Source organism: Eucalyptus grandis, chromosome 2, assembly GCF_016545825.1.
Source record: "Eucalyptus grandis isolate ANBG69807.140 chromosome 2, ASM1654582v1, whole genome shotgun sequence".
Lineage (NCBI taxonomy): Eukaryota > Viridiplantae > Streptophyta > Magnoliopsida > Myrtales > Myrtaceae > Eucalyptus > Eucalyptus grandis.
In genome coordinates, this window is record NC_052613.1 from 20,362,789 (window position 1) to 20,386,554 (window position 23,766).

The window sequence follows — 23,766 nt, forward strand, 5'->3', positions numbered from 1 at the left end:
TTTTTATTATCGTTTTATTTTTCTTTTAGTGGAATTATTCTTTAATGTTTGATTGAGATTCCGACATGAAATTGCCTCTGAAATTTGAGATTGACAGTCCGATTTTCGCGCCCGAAATCCGACTCGCAATCACAATCGTTTGAAAAATTGCCAATCCGATCTCACGCTCGAAATTCGATTCGTGATTTATTTAAAATTATCCAACCCGATCTCATGCGCGAGATATGGTTTGCCAATTTGCGGATGTCAATCCTATCTTATTTGATTTGCCATCGTGTTAGTTGAGTCAATTTTAATTTTGTAAAAGGAAATATCCAAAAAAATATTTGAATTAGCATTAGGTTGGTTTTAGAATATCTCTTGTTATATTGCATATTTAGAATAGGGATTTTATTTCGAATTTAAAAAAAAAAAAATGCATTCATTTAGGATGTTAGTTTTAAATTTGAATTGCACGTTTAATTATTTGGCAATTTTTAATTTCGAATTTCATAATAATGAAAAAGAAAAAAAATAGAATTAGGGCATTCTTTACACGTCATTGCATAGTAGAATAAATTGCATGCTTATTTAGAATAGAAATATCGTGCGTACATCATATAATGCACGTCATTTAGTGATTTTTGTTAGGATCATTTAATTAGAAATTGCCCATCATTAAGATTAGGTCATTTTGGTTAATTTAGATTGCATATTTAATTATCGCATTTTTTACTCATGTCATATAGCTAAGTCATGTTGCCATGTCATATCATTTCATGTTAAATTAGTGGCATGCATTGCATAAAGCATGATTCTCATTAGTTAAGTAAAAACAAAACAAAAATTGCGTGTTAATTAGAAACCATATCTAAGGTTGTTGATGTGGATTTTAATTTAACATTGCAGATGCTTTCGTTGCTATGAGGTAAGTTTTTGCAATTTATTTAATTGTTTTCTTGAGTGTTAAATTGGTGGTTTGCGTACCTGCATGATCACCTCACATGTTAGGGAAATAGATTTAAAATCAATTCAAATTGCCTGCAAAAAACATTTTTCAAAATAAAAAGAAAGGTACCGAAAGGGCGTTAGAGAATTCTAGCGTAACCAAGTGCCCGTACCCATAGTCTCTGGTTCGTAGGAGTAAAATAATTCTCCTATTATTTTACTTGGGTTTCTAATCGACCCACCAAAAATAGATTAGTAGCGACTCCTGATTGAAAATTAATTGCATGTTAAGAACTTGAACCTAAGTTGCGAATTGGTATGGGCTTGGGAGAGCCCGAGTTAAGTCTAGGCTTAATAATCCATTAGCCAAATCCTAGGTGGTTCACACTCGAAAAATTGGTCGCGACAGCTCTTTTGCAAATTAGGTTTTGTGCTAGGGTTGCCAATTCAATTGCTGATTGGGCAGCACGAGCCCACAACAAGGGCTGCCTCTTCCCTTCTTGGGCCGAATCCCCCTCTCCCCTTCTCGACTTGCTGTTATCAGACATTATAGCTACTAACTGTATTTCCTATCTTTATAATTATATTATCCTTCTATCATATGGTAGAATTGACTACACCACCTGTGCTTTTTATAATGAAGTCCCGGATTCCACTGACCACTTATTTTTTGATTGCCATCTAACGGCTTCTGTCGCTTATTTTTGGGCCACTCGCTGCAATCTTCCCTGGCGTCCTAGGCCTTGGAAGGATAACCTCCTCTGGGCTATACGGTTCCTCAAAGGCAAAGATTTTTTTCACATTATAGCACGGCATTCTTTTGCTGCTATGTGCTATATCATTTGGAAGAAAAGGAATGCCATTATCTTTCGTGGAGAGTCGGTCATCCTTACTTTAATCAAAAATCACCTTATCAAAAGTGTGAAGGACAAAGCTGCAAGTTTTTCTAATATCCCTGATATCTCGAGGAATAGACGTCTCCAGCAGAGTTGGGGCTTTCACCCAGCTATCTTTAGCGATCGACAGGAACAAGCTTAGATCGGTGTCCTTCAACACCCTGCCTCTTCGGTATCCGGGCATTGGCTTCTCTTCTGGCAGCGGAGGGTCTTTGCTATCTTAGCTCTTTGTTGTCTCTCCTAGACCTTCGGTCCTTGCTCTGTTTAGTCCGTGTTGTTCTTTTCTAGTTTCTTGATTGTGCTCCCTTCCACTCTCCCTACATTGTATCGAGAGTGCAAGATTAGGAGCCGGTCGAGTTTTTTGTATATTTGTTCTAAGCTATAATACCATTTACCTTACCAAAAAAAAAGTCATACGGTAATTCTTCGTGTTGGGGTCCCACCTTTTTTTTTAATACTAATCATTGAAAGCATGACATGCCATTTAATAAAACCAAAATCCCAAACTTCTTAGTGACACTAGCATCTTTGAGAAGTCGTTCGTTAAGTTTTCAAACCGCTCTTCCACAATCAATTCAGAATCAAATCAATGGTAGACAAAAGGAATTACACGTGGCTCAATCGAATCTCGATATACTAATTGTGTGAAACATGTTTACATTGTCTTTTGGAGGAAGTTCAGTCCCATCAATATCTTATTTCTAATTTCTTCATCTAAATTGTAACTTCTTTATTTTTAAGGTTAAGTGCGTTCGAAATTTTAAAACTTATGATGAAAGTATTAAATACTAAAATTTTTAAGTCCTAAACTTGTCAAGAAATGCGACTAAGTCTTAAAACTTTCAAAAGTGCATTTAGACCCTAAAAATTATCAAATTTATGCAAATAAGTCCTTCCATTGATTGTAGTTTTGAAAACCGTAGGACTTGATTACACTTTCATGATAAGTTTTAGAAATTGATTGCATTTTTGAAAATTATAGGATTCGATTGCAATTTTATTATAAGTCTTAAGATTTGATTGTACTTTTAATAGTTTTAGGACCCAATTGTACTTTCATAACAAACCTTAGGACTTATAATACATTAATCCCTAGTTCAAATGAGAGAATGCCTTGAATTTCATAAGAGGTGAAGGAGATCCAAAGAAAGGGAAAGCAACAAGAAAAGAGTAGGCGTGAGTGTTGTGAGGCGAAAAGGAAAGACCGAAAGAAAAGGGGAGGTGTACTTAAGACATTTAAAAAATAAAATAAATAAATAATTAATATTGTTTGGGTGGTTGAATTCTTTCCTTGGAATCAAGAACCAGGCTTCTTAGACACCGGTTTCATTTTTAGAAACTGGGAACCTAACCAGCACTTCGAGGAACCGAACCCAACTAGCCAGCTTGGTCTAATCCAAACGGTTTCTGATTTGGTCGGTATGTCTTACTCATCCCTACTTTTAAAGAATATTTTTATCTTTCTAGATATTTATAAGTTATTTTTACTATAGGCCATGATATCATATCTATAAATCTGTTTTGTTTAAATTGCTCTAAACTCTTAATATTAAGTTAACAGTATAGTTGGTATAATCTAATAATATGCCGATAAGTAGGTTGTCTTTATGCTCGAATGTGTCTGCGCATCATCTTTTATCAGAAAATTTATCGAATGATTCGCACAGAGCGTGGAGCAACGTCTAGTTAAATATATACCCGAAACCGGAGAAACTCTCCTTTATGCACCATGAAAATGTAGACCTAAATTTGACTATTAAATATCTACAATTAAAAAAAAAAAAGGGGGGGGAGGCATCTACAATGGAGGCAATTCATTAACTTTACATCTCTCGGACATTGAATCTGCATGAGATAACATCCACCCAATGAACATTTAGTGGGGATGAGGGATGAAGAAGTAAATATTCTTTCCAATCATGCACGTGTTTATCAATGAGAGGAATTGACAAGCGTTCGACAGATGGGGTGGGGGGGATGTCGACAGAACGAATATTCACAGATCAAAGAGGCTTTTCACCTTAAATTTTTATTGTGTTTTGAGGAACAATTCGACAGTACAAAAGGCACGGGTGAGAACGAGAGTGAATTATCCTCAACATCATCCCAAAGTCACCGCCCATTCTCTTATCATTGTTTGGCCTCTGATATTTTGTTTGTGATGGCTCTGAAATGTCATCTTTTTAGGGTTTCTGAGAGAGAGAGGTTATCTATCTGCTGGCATCTGTAAAAGTGGTAGTCTCTGTCTGAGATAAAGATCTTTGTTTTCTCTTTCGTCTCTCTGGAGAGGGAATGTCAAGGAAAGAGAGGAGAACCAACTTGTGATTTTGAGATCTCTCTCTCTCTCTTTCATGCTGTGATGCCAGGATCCGACCTCGCATTCTTCTTTATCTTTTTGCTGTCTGCTGTGCTGCTGGCTGATGATAAGAAAGATCACATTCTGTTCTGCAACTCGCGCCTGCTTATGTCTCTAGGAACTTATAGGATTCTCCGGTGACAAGATCTCCCGTCGTAATTTTATCATAATCACGTGCATTTTATTGTATTTTCTCTATAAAGAATTGTAACATACAAAAATTTAAAGGATTGATCATCGCCAAGTCAGATTTACTCTCATTTTCATTCGATGCCAAAGGATTTTTAGAAACATAATGTTTACCATTCCCTCCCCCCTTCCTTTTTCGTCACGTTTTAACAATCAACCAATGACACTAATCCCCATTTACTAATCCAGCTTCGAAAGCATCCACCAACAACCTAAACATATTAATCCTTTTAACATATAGAAGCTTCTACAATCCGTTGAGAAACCATCTTTCAAGAGATTAATAGCCGTTGGACAAATAAGATTCTCATTGATTACAAATTCTTTTAAGCTTTTGTGTCTCATGACCTTTTGTAATTTGAATAAGAGTTACGAGAAAATGCATCATGTTTTCACAATGAGTTATGAGCTAGGAATCAGTCTTCGATGGATCATGGAAGCCCCCTCGATCATGACATCTAAAATTGTTACTACTTTGCTATGGAGAGTTTGTAGACCATATATCAACTTCAGCAGGTCATGACTCAATTGATATTGCAATCCTGCAAAAGGAAGATAATATTAGCGAAGCTAAATGTTTCAAATTATTTGTGAAAGCAATCTGATTAGAAAAGACAATCTTCTTTATTAATTTATGTATTTTGCTATAATTGGAGAGAATATTGAAAGACGAAGCATACAATTTCCATCTATTCTTTATGAATTCTACATATCACTATATTATAGACCCAAGTAAGTATTTAAAAGGTTCAAGATAGAAGAAATAGAGGGAAGAACCCCCGAGGGGTAGGACTCCCCAATGTCACCTGCAATATTTCCTCCTAGGTAGGATAGAAAAATATTTACCCATAAATAGAGAGGGCCTTTGGTGGTGAAGGTAAACACCATGTCGTGTCTCCGGGTATGCTACCGTCGGGTAGCATGGTATAGTAGTCTTATCATGCTTGGGGTGAAGAAGTGGAGCTCACAAGGGCTCCTGCTAGGTTGGTGTGTGCTCACACAAGTCTTGTTACCGACTGCCAACCTAGTACCCCTTGGTTTCAAGACTTGTGCAAAAATCTTTATGAATTGTGTCCATCGATATAAGACTCAATATTCCTATTTCCCAAATGAAAGTAGGATGATAAGGGCTATCACTACAAGATCTTCAAGTACGAAATTTTTTCTTCTTATTTAGAATGAACTTAAACAATAGGATAAGAACTCGAGATAAGCGCCAATGCATTATGAATGTGATGAATCCAACTGTCTTCATTTGATAAGAATCAATCCAAGCGTTTTCAAGATTCCACCGCACATTGAAAGAAGGTAGATCTTGATCCGTCAGATCAAAATGTTCGTCCTCAGCCAAAGTAGACATATAAACCCATGAAACTAAAGCATCTAGGAAAGACTTTAGGTCCTTTTTATTTCATGGCTACTGTGCCCTAAGATTTTAGGGTGGAGTGGCCTTTCTGCAGGGCGTACATACGTGGCAGCTTGAAAGACTCAAACAAATTGACATTAAAAAAAAATGCAAGAAGATTCGAAATGGTGACGACTGATGAAAAGTCGAATTGTGAAAGTGAAGTGGCCTTTCGGATTTGGATCGTTGTGCCTTTCGATTTTGCAGGGCCAAAAAAGCAGTCTAGAACATGGGGTACGCGCGAGAATAATATCAATTGAAAAAAGGTGTATAAAAGTTTGGATAAATGATTGTGTAAATAGTTCTTACAGGATCAAATTTGGTCGATATTCCTAATATATTCGGATTTGTGGAATCTTTACTTGGCCAGTTGATGATAATTTTTAGTTTAACAGACTTATCTGATATAACACTATGGTTAATTATTCCTAGTGCCTTACATTCTCCTAGTCATACAAATCAAGGGAATTCCAATCTAGAATTTTTCGTTAGTGATAAAGTTTGGGAGAACTTTTTATGCTAAGGACATAGTATCAACATCTAATTAGTCTATTTTGAGATGATCAGGCACTGTTTATCCAAGAAAAAGTTTTGTGATACCCTTGACTAGGTCTAAGTTCGTTGAATTAATTTTCAACTGGACTTGGTAGCATGAGTGTATGATGACTCCTAAGTGAAGTTCAATAATATATAAGGACATAATAAAAATTTGAGTACGTAATCAATTTCTCCAGAAGTTGAATTTATTAGAGAAATATTATATATTTTATATTTGTAAAAACGTCTCACGTAAAGATTCATGGGATGGTGAAGGCTTTAAACCCAAAGAACTAGATAGTTGTGAGGTATGATAGTGAATAACTTAAGTACATATGAGTCGAAAATAGTCAATACTTATGACAGATAAAGAAAATCCGAAGATGAATAATGATAAAGCATGAGGAATTAAACCTCAGATCTCTTGGCTCTTGTTGAAAACTATATAACCTTTTAGCATTGTCTGCTTGAAAAATCATATGTAGAAGAGATGACAAAAAGAAGAGTTGGCTGAATGAGAAATGAATAATCGTATACAAGTCTTTCTAGCTACAAGTAGATTCACACCACATTCAAATGAGCGTTGGGCCAAATGACCCTAACATATTAAGCTGAAAGATAGAGGCGTGATTAGTTGTTCATGCTCTTTTGGCCTAGAAATAGGCCTTGTAAAAGCTTTGCATCAACCTTAATTTAAACTGTTCCTTGACTTCAAAAAGTGGTTAGATAGACTAGTAAAGCCAACATGGTTCCCAAAGTTTGACCATGATCTTATGCGAGTTCAAATCCAAGGCAGTTAACAATCACATGATGAGTTATACCTCTTTAGTTAAGGCAAAGTCACACATTTCGACTTTCCAAAGTCACTAACGCTGTAGGTAGAATCTTGTTCTTTATTAGGACATAAAGGCTTGGGAAAAGATATAGGGTAGAGTCTGATTTGATCTGGTTGGTGTTCTTCTCCTAAAGGAGTACTTGTTTTTACCACATTGTTCTTCTTTTCATCTTATGTATACCTTGCGCATGATCACCAGGTCTTTCTCAATTCTCTTTATCGAACACAGAATGAGAATCTTAGAGAGAGGGGGGGGTCCCCAAGTGGATAAACCCTAGTTTCATTCTCCAACTCAGCAGATGCCTCCAAGATATATACACGCAGAAAATTCCCGTGGTTGAAAAGAACTTGTTTCAACAATGAGCCAAATGGGGGCAAAAAAAGGAACTTAAATGATGGATAAAGTACATTTTGGTATCCACGAATTGATTAGTAATCTTTCCAAATTATAAACCGTAGCTAGTATTGAGAAGAAAATGAGGGAGATGGGTTTAATTGCTAAAGGAGGGAAGAAATACTTGGCCTAAAAATAAAATTGCCCGTAAAATGGAGGATGCTCATACGATATAAGATGTTACGAAAATAAGAAAATAAAGGATGTAGTAGATATAACGTGAAGCCGTACAAAGGACATGTTGCCTCTGTTACGTATGGAAGGAATCTTATTCATTTGTATGCAGCTTCTGTTCTCCAGTGCAAGTTCAAAAGTCCTTGTCCACGTTGCAATGATCAAGAGTTCCCTGAGAATCCTTGTGAAAATAGCCAAATATCTAAAGGAAAATTCTCTCTCTCACACACGCGCACGCAAGCCCAGAACCCTCCTTGAAACATCTATATAAGCACGTCCCTCATGAAGCCTCAAGCAATCCACATAACACAAGAAACTCTTATATCACATTCCAAACTTCAAGAGATCACTTTACTCTCTCTTCTAGCTTATTACCACTCTCTGGAATTTGCTTTTGTCGACATTCTCGGAGCTTCCGACATCTCGAATCTTTTTTCTCAATGGAAGATCTGGTGGCCAAGATGAGCTCGGAGAAGCCGGTAGTGATCTTTAGCAAGAGCTCATGTTGCATGTGCCACACCATCAAGACGCTTCTTTGCGACTTTGGGGCGAACCCTACAGTCCACGAGCTAGATGAGATTCCGAGAGGCAAGGAGATCGAGCAAGCCCTTGTGAGACGCGGGTGCAACCCGGCAGTCCCCGCTGTGTTCATCGGCGGCCAGCTTGTCGGTGGAGCCAATGAGGTGATGAGCCTCCATCTCAGTAGGTCCTTGATCCCTATGCTCAAACGCGCCGGAGCGTTATGGCTTTAAAGATTTCATCGACAGTCTCATCCGGCCAAATAAGAAAGAAGAATAAATAAACAAATGTGTGTTTTTGGTACACATGAGTTTGGAAATATAGGTATATTAGTCGAACGTGTGGTCATACTATGAAGAGAGCTTATCATAGTTAATATTAGACAAAATGCTAACTTGTACGGGGTTTGTATCATTTTGTGGTGACTCCTGTGTCTGATCTGAGCAATAAAAGTGACGCAGTTTTGCTATATATATATCTACTTTTTTATATGTATTCGGAAAGAATTGACTTTAAGTAAACAGTTTGCATAACCTTTGTTTCACAACTCACGTCCATCTCCATTGATTTAGATAGTCAGTCAACTTTTCTACCCATCAAAATCTTACTTGTTTGGATCTACTCACTTTCACTTATAGAAGGCACCATTAACTTAGGTGAACTATTATTGATCCTTTGAAGGGGCTTAACAACTTTTAAGTACATGAGTAAGAATTCGTCAACTAATTATGGAAGTGTGGCAATTGATTGATGTAACCCCTAAATTTGAAATCGCGATTTTTTAATGCGGTGATATAAAACGTAGACAAATGATGCCATTCTAAACGTCGCAATTAAGAGGATGTAGGATTTATGGTTGTAGAAGTGTAAGATTTTCCATAATTTTTCAGACAGGCATAAAGGTTCAAGCAATTCAAACAATAAATAAGTAATATAAGGCGAGAGTAACTGGATAATCATACATAGATATTCGCTCTGACGTGCCTTAATTTTATATCCCAAATTAATAACGTAACAAGGTTGGAATCTACTAGTCAAACAAGTGTTATACAAATCGCTACACCGCAGAACTTGTTTCATGTTAAAATGTCAGTGTTCAACTCATTATTTCATTTTTATTCCTCAAGAAAGAGCTCTCACTTTTATTTCATTCAAGGTATCTAGGTTTATCAAGTAATCAATATGCACATGATGGAGAACGTAAATCTCAAACCTAAATGATTGTGGGCATGCTATATCCGACAACCAGATCAATTTCAAAGGGACATGGTGAGGATCTAATATGTACTTATATATGACCCACTTATCTAACTATTTATTACAATGCACTACACTTCATAAATTAATTTCATATATCGATCTTAGCGTCTAATTTATTTTTATAAGTGGTTAAAGCTTGTGAGAGGGTGAGCAACTTGGCATGCTCACGTGCGAGCTTTACCTAGTAATTTGCCTTTTATGGTTGCTATAGAAAATTTCTAATACTAGCAAATCTCTTATTCCTATACATATTTAGATAAATAATCTCTAATCGATGTACATATTTGACAAAAATTAAATGAATATTAGAAAATCAACAAAAATAAGTTTTAGCATGTATAAAAACAATCATTACATAGTGTGATAGATAACAATAAAAATAAAAATAAAATGTAATTTTAATATTATCCAATTTTCCGTACTTCATAAATTAATATTCAAGTAAATGCATGATAAGTGGTGGCCATTGTTAGGGCTACAACTATTACTTAGAGGGGGTGAATAGGTGAATATGTGGAAATTGAAAGATAATCGAATTTAATATTGCCATAGGACAACGTCTAATGACAAGTTGTGCGTGACCAAATCTTATCAGTGTGCAATAATCTATCACAAGAAATAAATAAGAGTTTAAGGAATAGAAAAATGCATAGAACAATTATAGTGGTTCGGCTTATAATAAACCTATGACCATTCTCTCCGCCGACACCCTTGGTTAGATTCCACTAATGAACCACTCAAAGGTTACAACAACCAAGTATTCTCGACTCGAGTAAGTGTGATCAAATCTTCTGATCTCACACTACTACAGCAACCTCTAAAGATTACAAGTTAAGCTCACAAAGACGAGTGTGTAAAAACGAAGCTTTCTCAAACTTTGGAATTTTAGGATTTCGGTTCTTTTTTTTCCCCCTTCTCCTTTAATACTCCTTGTTCTCCTAGCCGACCATTGGACATAAACTCTGAGAATTATTCTTGCAATCAACCCAATGGACTTGAATGAATCGAGAAAATTTGATTGCTCCTAGGATGCCAAGAATCTAAGTCTCCCTTGATTTTGCTGCCCATCAAGAGAGTTTAGGTTTCCATAAGTTGAGTTCTTCATTTGTAAAATGCGTCTCATCTCCAATTGATTGTTGCAAGAATTATTTTTCAATAGGGAAAGATTGCGTGGATATTATCCCTCATAAATAATCAATAAGTATAGAAAGAAATCTAGGCCAATTTACTAGCCATTGCACTTCACATCATATGGAAATATGGAAAGTTCTCCTAACATTTGATTGTCTCGATAATCCTTGCAAATTACACATTTGCCTCTGATTAAGAAGATATAATCATATTCTAAGTAGGACCGACACCAACACACGACACAACACGACACGACACCACACAACACAACACGCCGATACATCATTTATAAAAATAAATAAAATATATATATAATTTGGACACATTGTGTAGTTTTATATATACATGATAAATTATCATTTTATGATTATTTTAATAAAATTAATTTGAGTACATAAATAAATAAATAGTAAAAGAGCCTTAAATGAATTTACACTAAAAATATTAATCCATTATTTGTTAATATCATTCATTATTTCAATTTGACAAATTTAACTCAATTCCAATAATTCATAAAACTTGAAAGAAAAAACAAGCAATCCACATTTTAGACTCACGTGTCGAAAAAAAAAAGACAAAAGATAAACTTGAGAAGTAAATTGTGTGTCACAAAAAGTGAGAATTAGAAGAGAAGAGAATACTAGATTTTTCTTCTTTTTCCGTTTATTATTTTTACTACATTTTGACCCATTATTAATTGAAAATATATAAAATTGACTCGTGCATATTGAAATTCCAAACTCACATGTCGAAATTTTGGACTCAAGTGTCAGAGAATGTCATGAGAGTTGATCAAGTGTCGAAAAATCTGACACCCGTTTACTGTGTATCGAAGAGTGTGGGAGAATGTTGGACACATGTCTAACTGTCCGACACGATACGAAAGCTCTCAAAGAGTGTCAGTACTTCATATTCATATATTGATGTAGAGAACCAGATTCACTAGTGTCTTGAATTTAATGAACATATTTGCTCCAACCACCGCACCTGGAAATTTATCATCAAAATTATAAAAACACTATGTAAAGATTTTGTTGATCTTCAAAATCATTTAGGGAATTTGCCTAACTACCCTCATCATAAAGTGCATTATATTTTTAAATTTGTACTAAACTATCAACTAAAAAGTTACCCATCGGCATAGAAAACCAACAACACATATTTACAAATGAATCAATCGTATAAAATGATGGAAAATGAGTATTAACAAATCAACAAAAACAATTACTAGTGATTTCAAAAAAAACAAAAAATCTAACGAAAGAAATTAGATGTCTGGGTATTGCTTCAATTTCAGCTCAGTTGTTACTTTGTAAAAAATATCAAAAAATTGGGTGGTGTTTAGACTCATTGATAGAAAAGAGGCTAACTTCGACGAACTTTGGAAAGCAACAAGACAATACAACGTTTCAGTGCATCTAATGGTTGACTTTAATTATCAATAAATGCAAATTAACTTAACAACCAACATTTAACATAATCTTTAAAAAAAAATACATATGGTCTTACAAGTCGTGCAACACACTTGTGTCTTGCTACGACTGTATAAGTTGTCTGTTTTGCATAATTTTTTTTTAGTTAATACCACAAAAAATGCTAAATTGATACATATATAACAAATTTACTCCAAACTAATTTTTTTACCATGAAAAACTCTAAACATGTACGCATGTGAGAAATTTACTCTAAAATAATTTTTTTACCATAAAAAATCTCGAAATGGTATACATGTGACAAATTTTTCCCAAATTAATTTTTTGACTACAAAAAACCTCATATCGATGCACCCATGATAAATTTACACTCGGTTAGCTTCTATCAGATTTTACCATTAAATTTGTTGTTGTGCATAACACATGATGACGTGGTATATTGCCATGAAAATCCATGGGGTAAATATTATGAAAAATCCCAAACTAATACACCTACAACAAATTTAACAGAAATTTGGGGTATTTCATTGTATTAATCCTATGAATTTCTACGTGAATTTGCCACACCACCATATCAGTTTGAGGTTTTTTGATCAAAAAATTAATTTTGGATAAAGTATATTTACCAATTTAAGATTTTTTTATTAAAGTTTCTTAATGACTACCAAAATTAATTTTGCCACACCACCATATCAGTTTGAGGTTTTTCATGATCAAAAAATTAATATTGGATAAATCGGTCGCATATTTACCAATTTAAGATTTTTGGTGGTATTAAAGTTTCTCAATGACTACCAATAATCTCTCCCTAATGTGTTCGGCGATGTCTAAAGAGAGCAAAAGTTATATCAAGAGACATGCTCTTTTCACAGCCTATCACTCATCATAAGGAAACTCTCTCTTTCATAACTCAAAACAAATTGTCGTGCACCGACTCGACATGGACCATCCATTAATTTAAAAGGAGGACCATTGGGCAATCCTTTTTCGCGAAATTACCAAAGACGATGAGTAGGAAGTATCATTGGCGATCCACTTAGTATCCACCTATATAGGTGCTTATCCAGAATTATTTATGCCTTACCAATACATTAACTAGCAATCAAAATCTCCCAGATGCTTTTTTGGCTTCACGATATTCGCCGAGCCGTCGATTTGAATGCTCTTCCCGTGCATCATGAGCGGGCCCGTCGCCCCCTCTCTCCTGATCGCCTTATCGCCAGACCGCTTGCAGCCCGTTCGTGGTACGACCCCGACTCATTAGGAGCTAAAAGAGCGTATGAACGCTAAACAGTTTCTGAAGAAGTTTAGCAATAGATTTAGCTAGAGAGTAGAGATCATGAAATTCAAACTAGAGAGGCAGGGTCAGTGATTCAGGCGGGTGGTTAAAAGCCCTGGTACCCCATGCACAAATTCATGTGATCCTTAAACTATCAATATGTTGTTCACATGATTAATCCAACCAAGATATTTTCTTCCTGGCCAACAGTCATGTGATCCTTGAACCATCATTATGGAAGAAAAATTTAAATAAAGGCCTGAATTCACCGACTGACGAAATCTTTGCAGGTTAGCTTCATCTAATTGGAGATGGGGTAATTTTTTCCAATATTTGCAAAAGTGGGCAGAAGTCCACCACAAGTGCCATAACTTGGCACGCCGGGACACTTAGGTGCCATAACTTCAAAACGGTATACTTAAGTGCCACTTTTTTTTTCGAGTGGGACACTTAAGTGCCACCTCCGGCGACCCTTGCCGGAAATCCTACGTGGCAATATTTTATTATTATTTTTTGCCTACGTGGCTCGCCGGAGCTCCAAATCAGCATAAAAATTAAAAAAATTTAAAAAAAAAAAAAAAGAAAATTTTAAAAATTTTAATTTTAAAAAATTAAAAAAATAAAAAAAAAAAGAAAATTTTAAAAATTTTAATTTTAAAAAATTTTAAAAATTTTAAAAAATAAGAAAATTTTAAAAAATTAAAAAAGGGGGGAGGTCGAACGGGCGGGTGAGGGTGAGCCCTCATCGCCGCCGCCTCCCGCCGTCGCCGGGAAGGGCCGGCGACGGAGACGGAGGGGCGAGGGTCGGCGGGGTCGCCGGCCCCGCCGGCCGACGGCCGAGGGCTGCAAGCCCTCGCCGGATCGCGGCGAGGGCCGCGACCCTCGCCCGGATCGGGCGAGGGCTCGCGGGCCCTCGCCGACCCTCCCCACTCCGTCGCCGGCCCTTCTCGGCGGCGGCGGGGAGGCGGCGAGGCCCGCGAGCCCTCGCCGGATCGGGCGAGGCCGCGACCCTCGCCGGATGGGCGTGGACCGCGACCCTCGCCCGGATCCGGCGATGGGTCGCGGGCCCTCGCCGCCTCCCGCCGCCGCCGGGAAGGGCCGGCGACGGAGTGGGGAGGGTCGGCCGGGTCGCCAAGCCCGGCCGAGGGGGCGGTGAGGCCGGCCGACCAGCGGCGAGGGCCCGCGAGCCTCGCCCGGTTCAGGGCGAGGGTCGCGGCCCTCGCCGCGATCCGGCGAGGGCTCGCGCCCCGCCGTCCCCTCCGTCGAGGGCCCGACCCCGGCAACGGCGAGGAGGCGGCGACGGCGAGGGCTCGCCCTCAACCGCCCGTTCGACCTCCCCCTTTTTTTTTTTAATTTTCTTAATTTTTTAAAACTTTTAAATTTTTCTTAATTTTTTCTTTTTTTTAATTTTTGAATACTTTATAATTTAATTAATTTTTATATTATTATTTACACGTAGACACGAAACGGCGTCGTTTTGCGTTTTCTCCGCCACGTCGCGTGCAAAACGACGCCGTTTTGGACTAAACTTGCCGGAAAATTGCCACGTCAGCCATTTGGCCGGATTTTCGCCGGAGTGGCACTTAAGTGTCCCATTTTACTCCGATGATGGCACTTAAGTGTACCATTTTAAAGTTATGGCACTTAAGTGTCCCGGCGTGCCAAGTTATGGCACTCCAGGTGTCCCGCACTCTGCAAAAGTGGGTAAAATCCTAAAGAAATCACAAATCGAATGGGTAAATCCGCATAGACTGTGCCTCCTCGCGTTCTTCAAGTCCCGATTTTGATTTCACTCTCTCCTTCCTCTCTCTGCAAAATTGCCGTTTCCACAAGCGTGGTGCGACCTGGACTCCATCTGTGGCCGTTTCTTCTGCAGAGCTTCATCCTTCTTTCGTCAACGGCATCTGTAAATCTTAACCATGCTATTGCACTGTAGTCCGTACTGCGGTGGGCTCTCTCTTGCATTTTCTCTTATGTTGGCACTCTCAATCCCATTAAAGTCGGGTTCTTTTCTTCATCGTCTTACAAAGCTATGTGGAATGGCCTATATTGTTCTTTTCTTGCTAATTTTTTGTTTCAGCCGTGGCCAGGTTTGCTCATGCAGTTGATAAAGCTTCTGTAACGTTTCCTCCAATGACTTCACAGTGTCGAGGACCGATTCTGGTAATTTAAGCAAGAAAGGGAAGGACAGCATGCGCTGGCAGCTGAGCCTCTGTTGATGTCTTTCCCTCATGCACATACTCCAATCAAAATTCAATTTAGGATTCTTGATTTTTTATTTTTAGGGTTTTACCCATTTTTTACCCTGTTGCAAATTATGGCCAAAGTTACATTTGCTCTAACAATTGGAAAGAGCCGACAGTAAAGATTTGGCGAACTGGTTATTTCGAATTCTTAGTGAAAACTAATCCTACTATTTCAAGCTCTTATTTAAAGTCAAACTCAAAGCTCTCTTTTGAGAGAACATTCTACTTCTACCCTTATTTCAAAACGGACTCCACATTCTACCAAATTTAGGCAAATACCTCAAATATTGCTTCTTTTAAGTGCATACACGGCACGCCATTTTGGCCAAAAAGAAAAATCAGCATATTTTCACATTTCAAGGCCGTCGGCATCGAATTTTTTTGAATTAATCATTGCCATTAACAGAAATAACATAAAATAACTAATTTTGAAATTATCATTTTTAATGAAGTTAGCCAAGGCATCACCAGCTAAAATTTAAGTCAAGTTGTCACAAGCAAAAAAGACTCAGCCACCCCAGGAAGGCTCAAATGTAGAATGGTATACAGAAGTATTTTGCATGGCACATGAACGTCCATCAAATTCAGAGGCGAACAGAAAGCTGTGCTGCACTATATTTGGAACCTGCTCATGGACAACACTATATTCACATATTGAAGGAATAAGGCGGGCTTTTCAGACCTTTGCGAACATTTGCACCGCATGGACTCACCTAAAAATCTGTACCATCCGTCACGACGCTGCTCATGATTATCAAAGTAAAAGCAGAAGAATCTCCATTTTCTGGCTCCAAAAGGATCACAAATGCCCTGATCAAAGATTCAGATGACCTAACCTTCACAAAGCTGTCCTTCCATGTTTGAAGCATGACATTGTTCAGGCTTTCTATTATAGCAGCTCCGTCTCCTCAACATCTGCATCTGCATCCTCAACCTCGTTTTCTTCATCTTCGTCAGGTGCATCTGGATCCACTCCCTAGAAGAAACCAACACCCAGTCAATGCCTCACATCACAGGAATGGTCTGCTCTCTCTACTGAAGTGAGAATAAGTGAAGGATTTTCCATCACCAAACTGCATGGGAGCTAAAGACGCACCTTCATCTGTCTCTCCAAGCGGTCCAATCCTTTCTTGGCAGCTTCATTCTGCGAGTTGATCCTGAATTGTAATGAGAAGAGAGCATGAATATAACAATAAAGACACGAACTTGATCTTTCTTTTATCTTTTTTTTTTTTCCCAAACTGTATTGTTTCCTCTTTTGCAAGGATCTAGTAGTACCACTGAAAAGCCTGGATCAAGAATTTTCAAGAACTAAAATGAGCATGCCTTTAATTAAATTACAACCTTAGTGCAGCCTGATAATGGGCCAACGCATCCTCCAGCATATTAGTTGCAGAGAAAACTTGAGCCAACTTAACATGAAGACGGTCATCTGCCCAGTCCTTGAGATATCTCTCAAGAAGAGAGACGGCATCTCCATTTCGTCCCTCAATGACATGCAGTTCAGCCAAAGCTAATGCAGCTCCAAGGTAACCAGGTTCGAGACAAAGAGCTGACTCATAGAACTTTTTTGCCTATCACCACTCCAGGCTATTCAGAGACTTCTTCACCTTAGTTAAAAGAAATGGAGATTCTAGAACAGTCTGCGAAACACTTACATACCTTCTCCCTACCACCAGGATTCCTAGCATGGACATCTCCAACCAATTTTAGAGCCCTTGCAGATTGAGGCATTGCTTTCATTGCTTCCCTGGCCGTATAAAGGGCTTCTTTAACTTTTGAGCATGCCAAATAAGAGCAAACTAAACCTGAAATGATAATAAGCTTCCAATCACTCAGACGGTCAAGAATTAGACATGTACACCTTTGCTGCAACAAATTCTAAGTAGTTTCCCACACACCTTGATATGAACGAAGATCAGGCCTCAACTCTCGAGCTCCTCTGAAGGCAACTACAGCTGCTTCAGGCCTATCCATTGATAAACACAGGTTTCCCTGCAAGCACAAGAGAAATAAGTTTGAAGATTACATTTAACATTGACCGATCAAGATTTATACCAGAAGCTTATTATCAGGATCTTTTAAATAGCTTTCATAAATGAAGTTTCTTCAAATTCAAAGCACAAGAAGCTGTGTAAAATTGGCAAATAGCAGGGGTCCAATAATTTCGAAAATCAAATCAATCTTAGTTAGAAAAAGGCGTCCTACCTGGTCAAGAAGTATTAATTGTTGGGTATTCTTATCTTCCAAGTTTCCAATTAGCTTGAACACTTCATCTTAGTATTAAATAACTAAAAGCAAAATGTATTTAATGCACTCTTATCTTGTCCAAGATGGCTTGACTTGCTTGCTTCTTCTTCCAATGGGTGTGTAGTCCTTTTCTTGGCCTCCAAGATCTTCTACTTAGTTTAGTGTTATGGCTAGGCTAGGCTATAGGGACACATATTTCTTAGTAGCCCACACTTCATTGAATATATTCGCATTGTTCATATTTGTTCGCACTTAGTTTCTAAGACCTAAGTGTGAACCCTAAGTGTGAACCCTCCTAATTAGGCCAAGGTGTCCCCCTTATTAACGAGACAAAGTCCAAGTTTCAAACTTGTTTTCCAAAGCAAGGGCCTATCATGTCAAGTGTCCACCCTCAGTCAACATACATTTAATAACTACGTGACAAAGACGTTAAATGAGACTTGGAAAATACCTAAGATTTGAATGCCTTATCATTGGACGGGGATTAATCGATTTTGACCGCGATCAACAACCTTATTTGGCCTGAGATTCATGCATAAGCTATGTCCAAACAAAGTCAAACACAACCTAGTTTGATTGGCCAAACCGAGTTCCAGCTCCCCTTTATCGAGAAAAATGGTCGCAACTAGGTTTGCTGGCTAGGTTCTAGCCTAGTTGGTCGATTCTCTAACCAATTCATGGGCTAGCCCATGGGTCAATACTACTTGGTCAGTCTTGTGGTCAATCCTTGGGCTAGTCAACCAGTCTTGTAGCCGATTCTATGACTAGTCCAAGGTTTTACACCATAAGTCTTGGTCAGTCCAAAATTGAACCATGGTCGTCTTGGATCAACTCAAGGTCGTTCGCACCCTATACAATGACTAGGCGGAATCACCCGCTACTGGTGCATTGACCAGGCAAAATCAACTATGACCGTCCGCCAATCCATGATGCCACACGATCGTCCCACAACCGATCCTTATAGTCAAATAATCGTTCCATGGCCAAATACCCTATAACCAGACCTTGGGTTGTTGATCCCTGAATGACCAAGCCAAGTCTCACCATTAACGTTCTAGGCTTTAGCCTACTAGTTTCAAGCCAAGTCTCGCCATTAACGCTCTAGGCTTTAGCCTACTAGTCGGCCAAAATTAGAGTTGAAATCAAGGATATTACATAAATTAAGAGAGTTGATACATATTTTCATGGAAATTTCTCTTTTTAAAAATTTGATTTTTATGGAAGTAAATACTAAAAATAAAAAATAAAAAATAATGTTTTTTTTTTCTTTTTGGTATTGGAGACATAGTGCTTTTAATACACATGGGGCACCCACAATATACTAAAGTAAAACATAAGAAATGCCTAATTATGGCAATTAGATTCAAAATAAAAAAAATAAAAATAAACAAATAAAATAAGGAAGGAGACCACCATAACAAATTGCAATTAAATGATCGAGAATAATTTTGCCTTTTTAGTAAAAATAAGATGAATTTAATCACATAAGGGTGAAAATTATGTTGCCCTTTAGGCTCCATTCATTTCACAAAAAATAACTCCAGGAAAATGTTTTTCAGATTTTCCGACATTTGTTTCATAGAAAATTAATTAGTTAGAAAAAACATTTTCCATGAAGGGAAAAAATCCTCTAAGATTTGAGAAAATGTTTTCCATTTTTGAGAAAGAGGAAAGCATTTTCCATACCTTCTTTCACCTCACTTTCATTCATCAAGTACATTTTCCTTTTATTTTTTTGAAAAATCAATTTTTAATATTTTTTTCCTTTTGTATTTCTTCTCTTTTTTTCTTTTCCTTTCTTTCTTTTTTCTTTTCTTCTTCATTGGTAGGTTGTCGGCCATGGCAGCAGCTGAGGACTAACCATGGGCGAGCTGGAGCCTTGCCACAAGCCGGCGGCTTGAGCTCGCCAAATTCCAACAGGGTTAAGCCTAGCCAACTTGTGGTGAAGCCAAGCTCGCTCGACACTAATGAGCTCAAGCCTTGCCAGATCGCACAACTTAGGTGGAGCTCGAGCCTCGCCAAAGGTTGCCAAACATCAGCAAGGCTCCGATGACCTGGGTGAGGCTTGAAAGAGCTAGGGCCTCACCAAATCCAACCACCTAGGCAAGGCTCGAGCCTCGGCCGAGGTCGTCAAATGTTGGCAAGTATCTAGCGACCTCCAACGAAGCTTGAGCCTTGTCCACATGGTCGAATCTGGGCAGCTTGAGCTTGTTGGCGTCAAGCAAGCTTGGCCTCACCGGCTTATGGCAAGGCTCCAGCTCGCTAGTGGCCAATCGGTGCTTGCCGCCGTGGTTGATGACATGCCAATGAAGAAGAAAAGAAAGGAGAGAAAGAAAAAGAAAAATAATTAAAATAATTAAAAATCTATTTTTAAAAGTATATAATAATAATTATCATCATCATCATCATCATCATCATCACCATCACCATCACCATCACCATCACCATCATCACCATCACCATCACCATCACCATCACCATCACCATCACCATCATCATCATCATCATCATCATCATCATTATTGAAAGGGGGTGCATGGAGGAAAAGATTTTCCTTACCAAACAGTCAAAAATAATTTCCAGTACATTTTCAGGTTTCAGCCAAACAACGGAAAATATGGTTATTTTTTCAGAAAGTGGTTTCTTGAAAAGTATTTTCTTAAAAAGTCATGTTTTCCGGGAAATGAATGGAGTCTTTATGAAGGTCGGATGGTCTCGTGGGTGGGTTTTGGGATGATTGAAGTTATAGGTAGGTTTAATAGAGTCAGAAAAAGCTTCAAAGATCACGAAATAGTCAATTTGGGACAACGTGAAGATGGAATACATGGAGAACAGTCGTCCAACATTGCTTACCTAGAGAACTTTTCAAACTTGTATCCCCTATAAAATCAAGGTTTGTAATGAGAAAAGGTTGCTCCTAGAGTCCTTTTTTGATATTTTTATTCATTTTATCTCAAATACATAAGATAAACAAAATAAATAAAGAAAAATCTTTTCTAAAACCATCCCAAGGCAGTAGATTCCCGGGGTGGGGCAGAGCAAGACTAATGCCATCCCCTCCCCACCTCGCCTCCTGACTTGCCTTGTGCCTTACTTAATGCCCCGCGAGGCAATTTTTGCGAGGAAAATTTGCCCCAGTCTAGAGGGATTCCTCACCTCCCGTGCCCCTCCCTAGATATTTCCCTTGCAAAGGGGAATATTTCAAAGAAGGAATCTGTTGATCGATGTAATTTTTGAGTATGCGAGTATTGTGGTGTAATAATGCGGTCTTGAAGGAAACCTTGATAATTTAATACTGCAGAAGAGACCAAGAGTAAATGTGAATGATATAGTCGTTGCGGTCCTCCCATGCGACAAGCAAGCGGAGATTCGGCTTTAGTACGTTAGCATAGAAGAATATTTGGATTAAGGGAGAGTATGATTAACAAAGGAAGCTCACACATGGAGAGGGATATTGTTGAGGTGCATACTTGAGTTGCGGAGAGAAATCTCTTATTGGGGATTTGACATGGATTGGATTAAATATTTAGCGTCGACTAGACATGTTAATGACCTTGCATTTGGATTCTCCATTTGATGATATGGCTAGGGCAAATGTATCAAACCTTAAATGCACATCCCAACCAATGGCAAAACAACTCATATGTTGGCCCCGAATCATTTTCATCTCTTTGTTTGGTTGGACACATTGTAATCAAGTTCCGAGCACATCAAGTGCCAAAACTTGGCATAGAAAGATATTTAAGTACCAAAAGTTCAAAAAAATACACTTAAGTACCAAAATCAAAACAAAATGGATCAATTAAGTACTAACGACGAAAAATTCTAGCCAAAATGCCAATGTGGTATTTTTCTGACAAGATAAGTGCAAAACGACGCCATTTTGCACTCTAACATGGCTAGATAAGCTAAAAACACTGTCATTTTGCCTCAAATTTTAATATTAATTGAATTGAACATAAAACTAAATAATAATAATTAAAAAACAATGAAGAAGAAGAAGAAGATTGCAAAAGCGATTGGCGAGGGCTATGCAAGCCCTCGTCGCTGCCTCCCCACCATCGCCGGCCCTTCCTAGTGATGTCAAGGGCTTCTTCTTTCTTTCTTGTTAAAAAATATTATTAATTAATATTTATATTTATATTAAAATTTAAAGAAGAGGCAAAACGACATCGTTTTGGCTCTTCTTTACTGACTCAGCTTTCTAACGAACCACGTGGGGCAACTTATATTATTAAAAATAAGTCATGTTGGATTTCCAGCACCTTTCATCGATATTACCACTTAAATATCTCATTTTTCAAAGAAAGTGACACTTAAATATACCTTTTGAGACTTTTGATATTTAAGTGTCCTTTGTGCCAAATTTTGACACTAGTACTGTACTTCTGCCCAATGTAACCATTCAGGAGTATTGTCACGTGGTATTGGACTAAAATACCAATGTACCAAATTAAGGTCGTAATTCGTGTTATTGCAAATCATCAAAAACTTAGGGCAAAACATTCAAAATTTGTTGGAGTCGTGTACAGGTTGTCATTAGCATCACATTCATTTTTCATAAATCACAAACCCACTAGTCTATGATTTGTGAAAAAATACGGGAAATTACTCAAAACACTGCCATGCTTTAACGGTAGTGCACGTTTATCCCCAAACTTTTAACTATTTACACAATCTCCTCCACAATTTTCATTTTCTTTTGGCCATTCAAATTGCATTATATTTTCTGTTAGTGTGTGCGATTCAAACGACTTTTAAGGGGTGAAACTGTTTTCTTTTTTCTTTTTTATCTATCTTTAAGGAAATTTCTCTTTTACTATTGGTTTCTATTAAAGGATGAAAAAATAAAGAAAATGGAGAAAATATATTAACTAAAATATTAATATCAGAACAAATATATTACTTATAATATTAAAATCAAATTTGGTTAATATTTTAAGAATATATTTGACAACTAATAAGGTATTTTTATAAATAAAAAGAAATACAATTATGTAAAAAGGAAAAATCCCTTAATAACAAAAAGGTAAAATTACAAAAATTGGATATACAATATGTGTTTTTAAATGGTGAATTAATGCAAATTGATTGATTAACAAAAAATATTTAAAAGTATCACCTTACATTTCGATTTACCATTTCCTATTATAAATGAGGACATCGTTTTTTTTATATAATTTTTAGAATATAGTCATTTATCAGTCACTTATTACACTAATTAACCCTATAATGAGCAACCATTTTTTTTCATTTTACCTTTTCGCTATGGAGGCATTTTTCGTTTTTATTTATTTTGTGTGAATGATTTTATAATAGATAGTTAGTAAAGTGGCTATATTTATTGAATTTTAACGAAGTTTTAGTGTTTAATATTATAAGAATACTTTATTTTTCTATTATTAGTATTTGCTCGATACATTTTTCTCTCACTTTCAATAGTTTTTCATTTTTTTAAGCAATTTAGGGCAAAGAAAATATTTCCTTAAAAAATGAGATGAAAATATATTTACCGTTAAAAGTCATATTGGGAAAAGTACATCAATAGTTTTTTTATGATTTTCGTACAACATTCACTTGAGTTCCATAATTTTTTTTCACTTAAATGCCACATCAGAGTAAAATCAATCATTTGAGTGCCACTTCGATCAATCATCCTATGTGGAAATTTTCCATTCGACATGCATTTTTAATGTTTTTATTTTCAATTTTTTTTTGAATTTTCATTTTTTTTTTCCTTTATTTCAGGGCCAATGAGGTTCACCAGTAACCCTTGTCAATTGCGAAGGCATCGCCCAGACTAGGTGTGGCCGCCTCACCCTCAGTCGGTGTGGCTGCAAAAGCCTTGGCCTCACCTAAGGCCTTTGTAGCTGAGGGCTAGGCCTTCACAACTAGCTAAGGTCGCCGATGAGCCTTGCTGACCTTCGCCAACCTT

At 37.3% G+C, this 23,766-nt stretch overlaps 2 protein-coding genes across 2 annotated transcripts; one reads left to right on the forward strand and one right to left on the reverse strand.

Annotated features, from left to right (window-relative positions):
* The first annotated feature begins 7,983 nt into the window (after positions 1-7,983).
* Positions 7,984-8,705, forward strand: LOC104425806 (monothiol glutaredoxin-S2). The gene has a single exon (XM_018865150.2). It carries the CDS (start codon positions 8,154-8,156, stop codon positions 8,463-8,465), a length of 312 nt encoding a protein of 103 aa, XP_018720695.2. The 5' UTR covers positions 7,984-8,153; the 3' UTR covers positions 8,466-8,705.
* A 7,765-nt stretch (positions 8,706-16,470) lies between these two features.
* On the reverse strand, positions 16,471-17,583 carry LOC104434730 (anaphase-promoting complex subunit 7). The gene is made up of 5 exons (XM_039303870.1): positions 17,483-17,583; positions 17,244-17,389; positions 16,926-17,155; positions 16,678-16,738; positions 16,471-16,557 (listed from the first exon to the last, which is right to left on the reverse strand). The coding sequence occupies exons 1-5, from the start codon at positions 17,556-17,558 to the stop codon at positions 16,471-16,473; spliced, it is 600 nt and encodes a 199-aa protein (XP_039159804.1). The 5' UTR covers positions 17,559-17,583.
* Between the last annotated feature and the right edge of the window lie 6,183 nt (positions 17,584-23,766).

Excerpts from the sequence above, each read along its gene's own strand:
- LOC104425806 (XM_018865150.2), top strand. The coding sequence starts at position 8,154 with ATGGAAGATCTGGTGGCCAAGATGAGCTCGGAGAAGCCGGTAGTGATC.
- LOC104434730 (XM_039303870.1), bottom strand. The coding sequence starts at position 17,558 with ATGGATAGGCCTGAAGCAGCTGTAGTTGCCTTCAGAGGAGCTCGAGAG. Across the intron at positions 16,739-16,925 it reads CATTATCAGGCTGCACTAAG|GATCAACTCGCAGAATGAAG; the intron begins GTTGTAATTTAA and ends ATTACAATTCAG. Across the intron at positions 16,558-16,677 it reads GCTTGGAGAGACAGATGAAG|GGAGTGGATCCAGATGCACC; the intron begins GTGCGTCTTTAG and ends GGTTTCTTCTAG.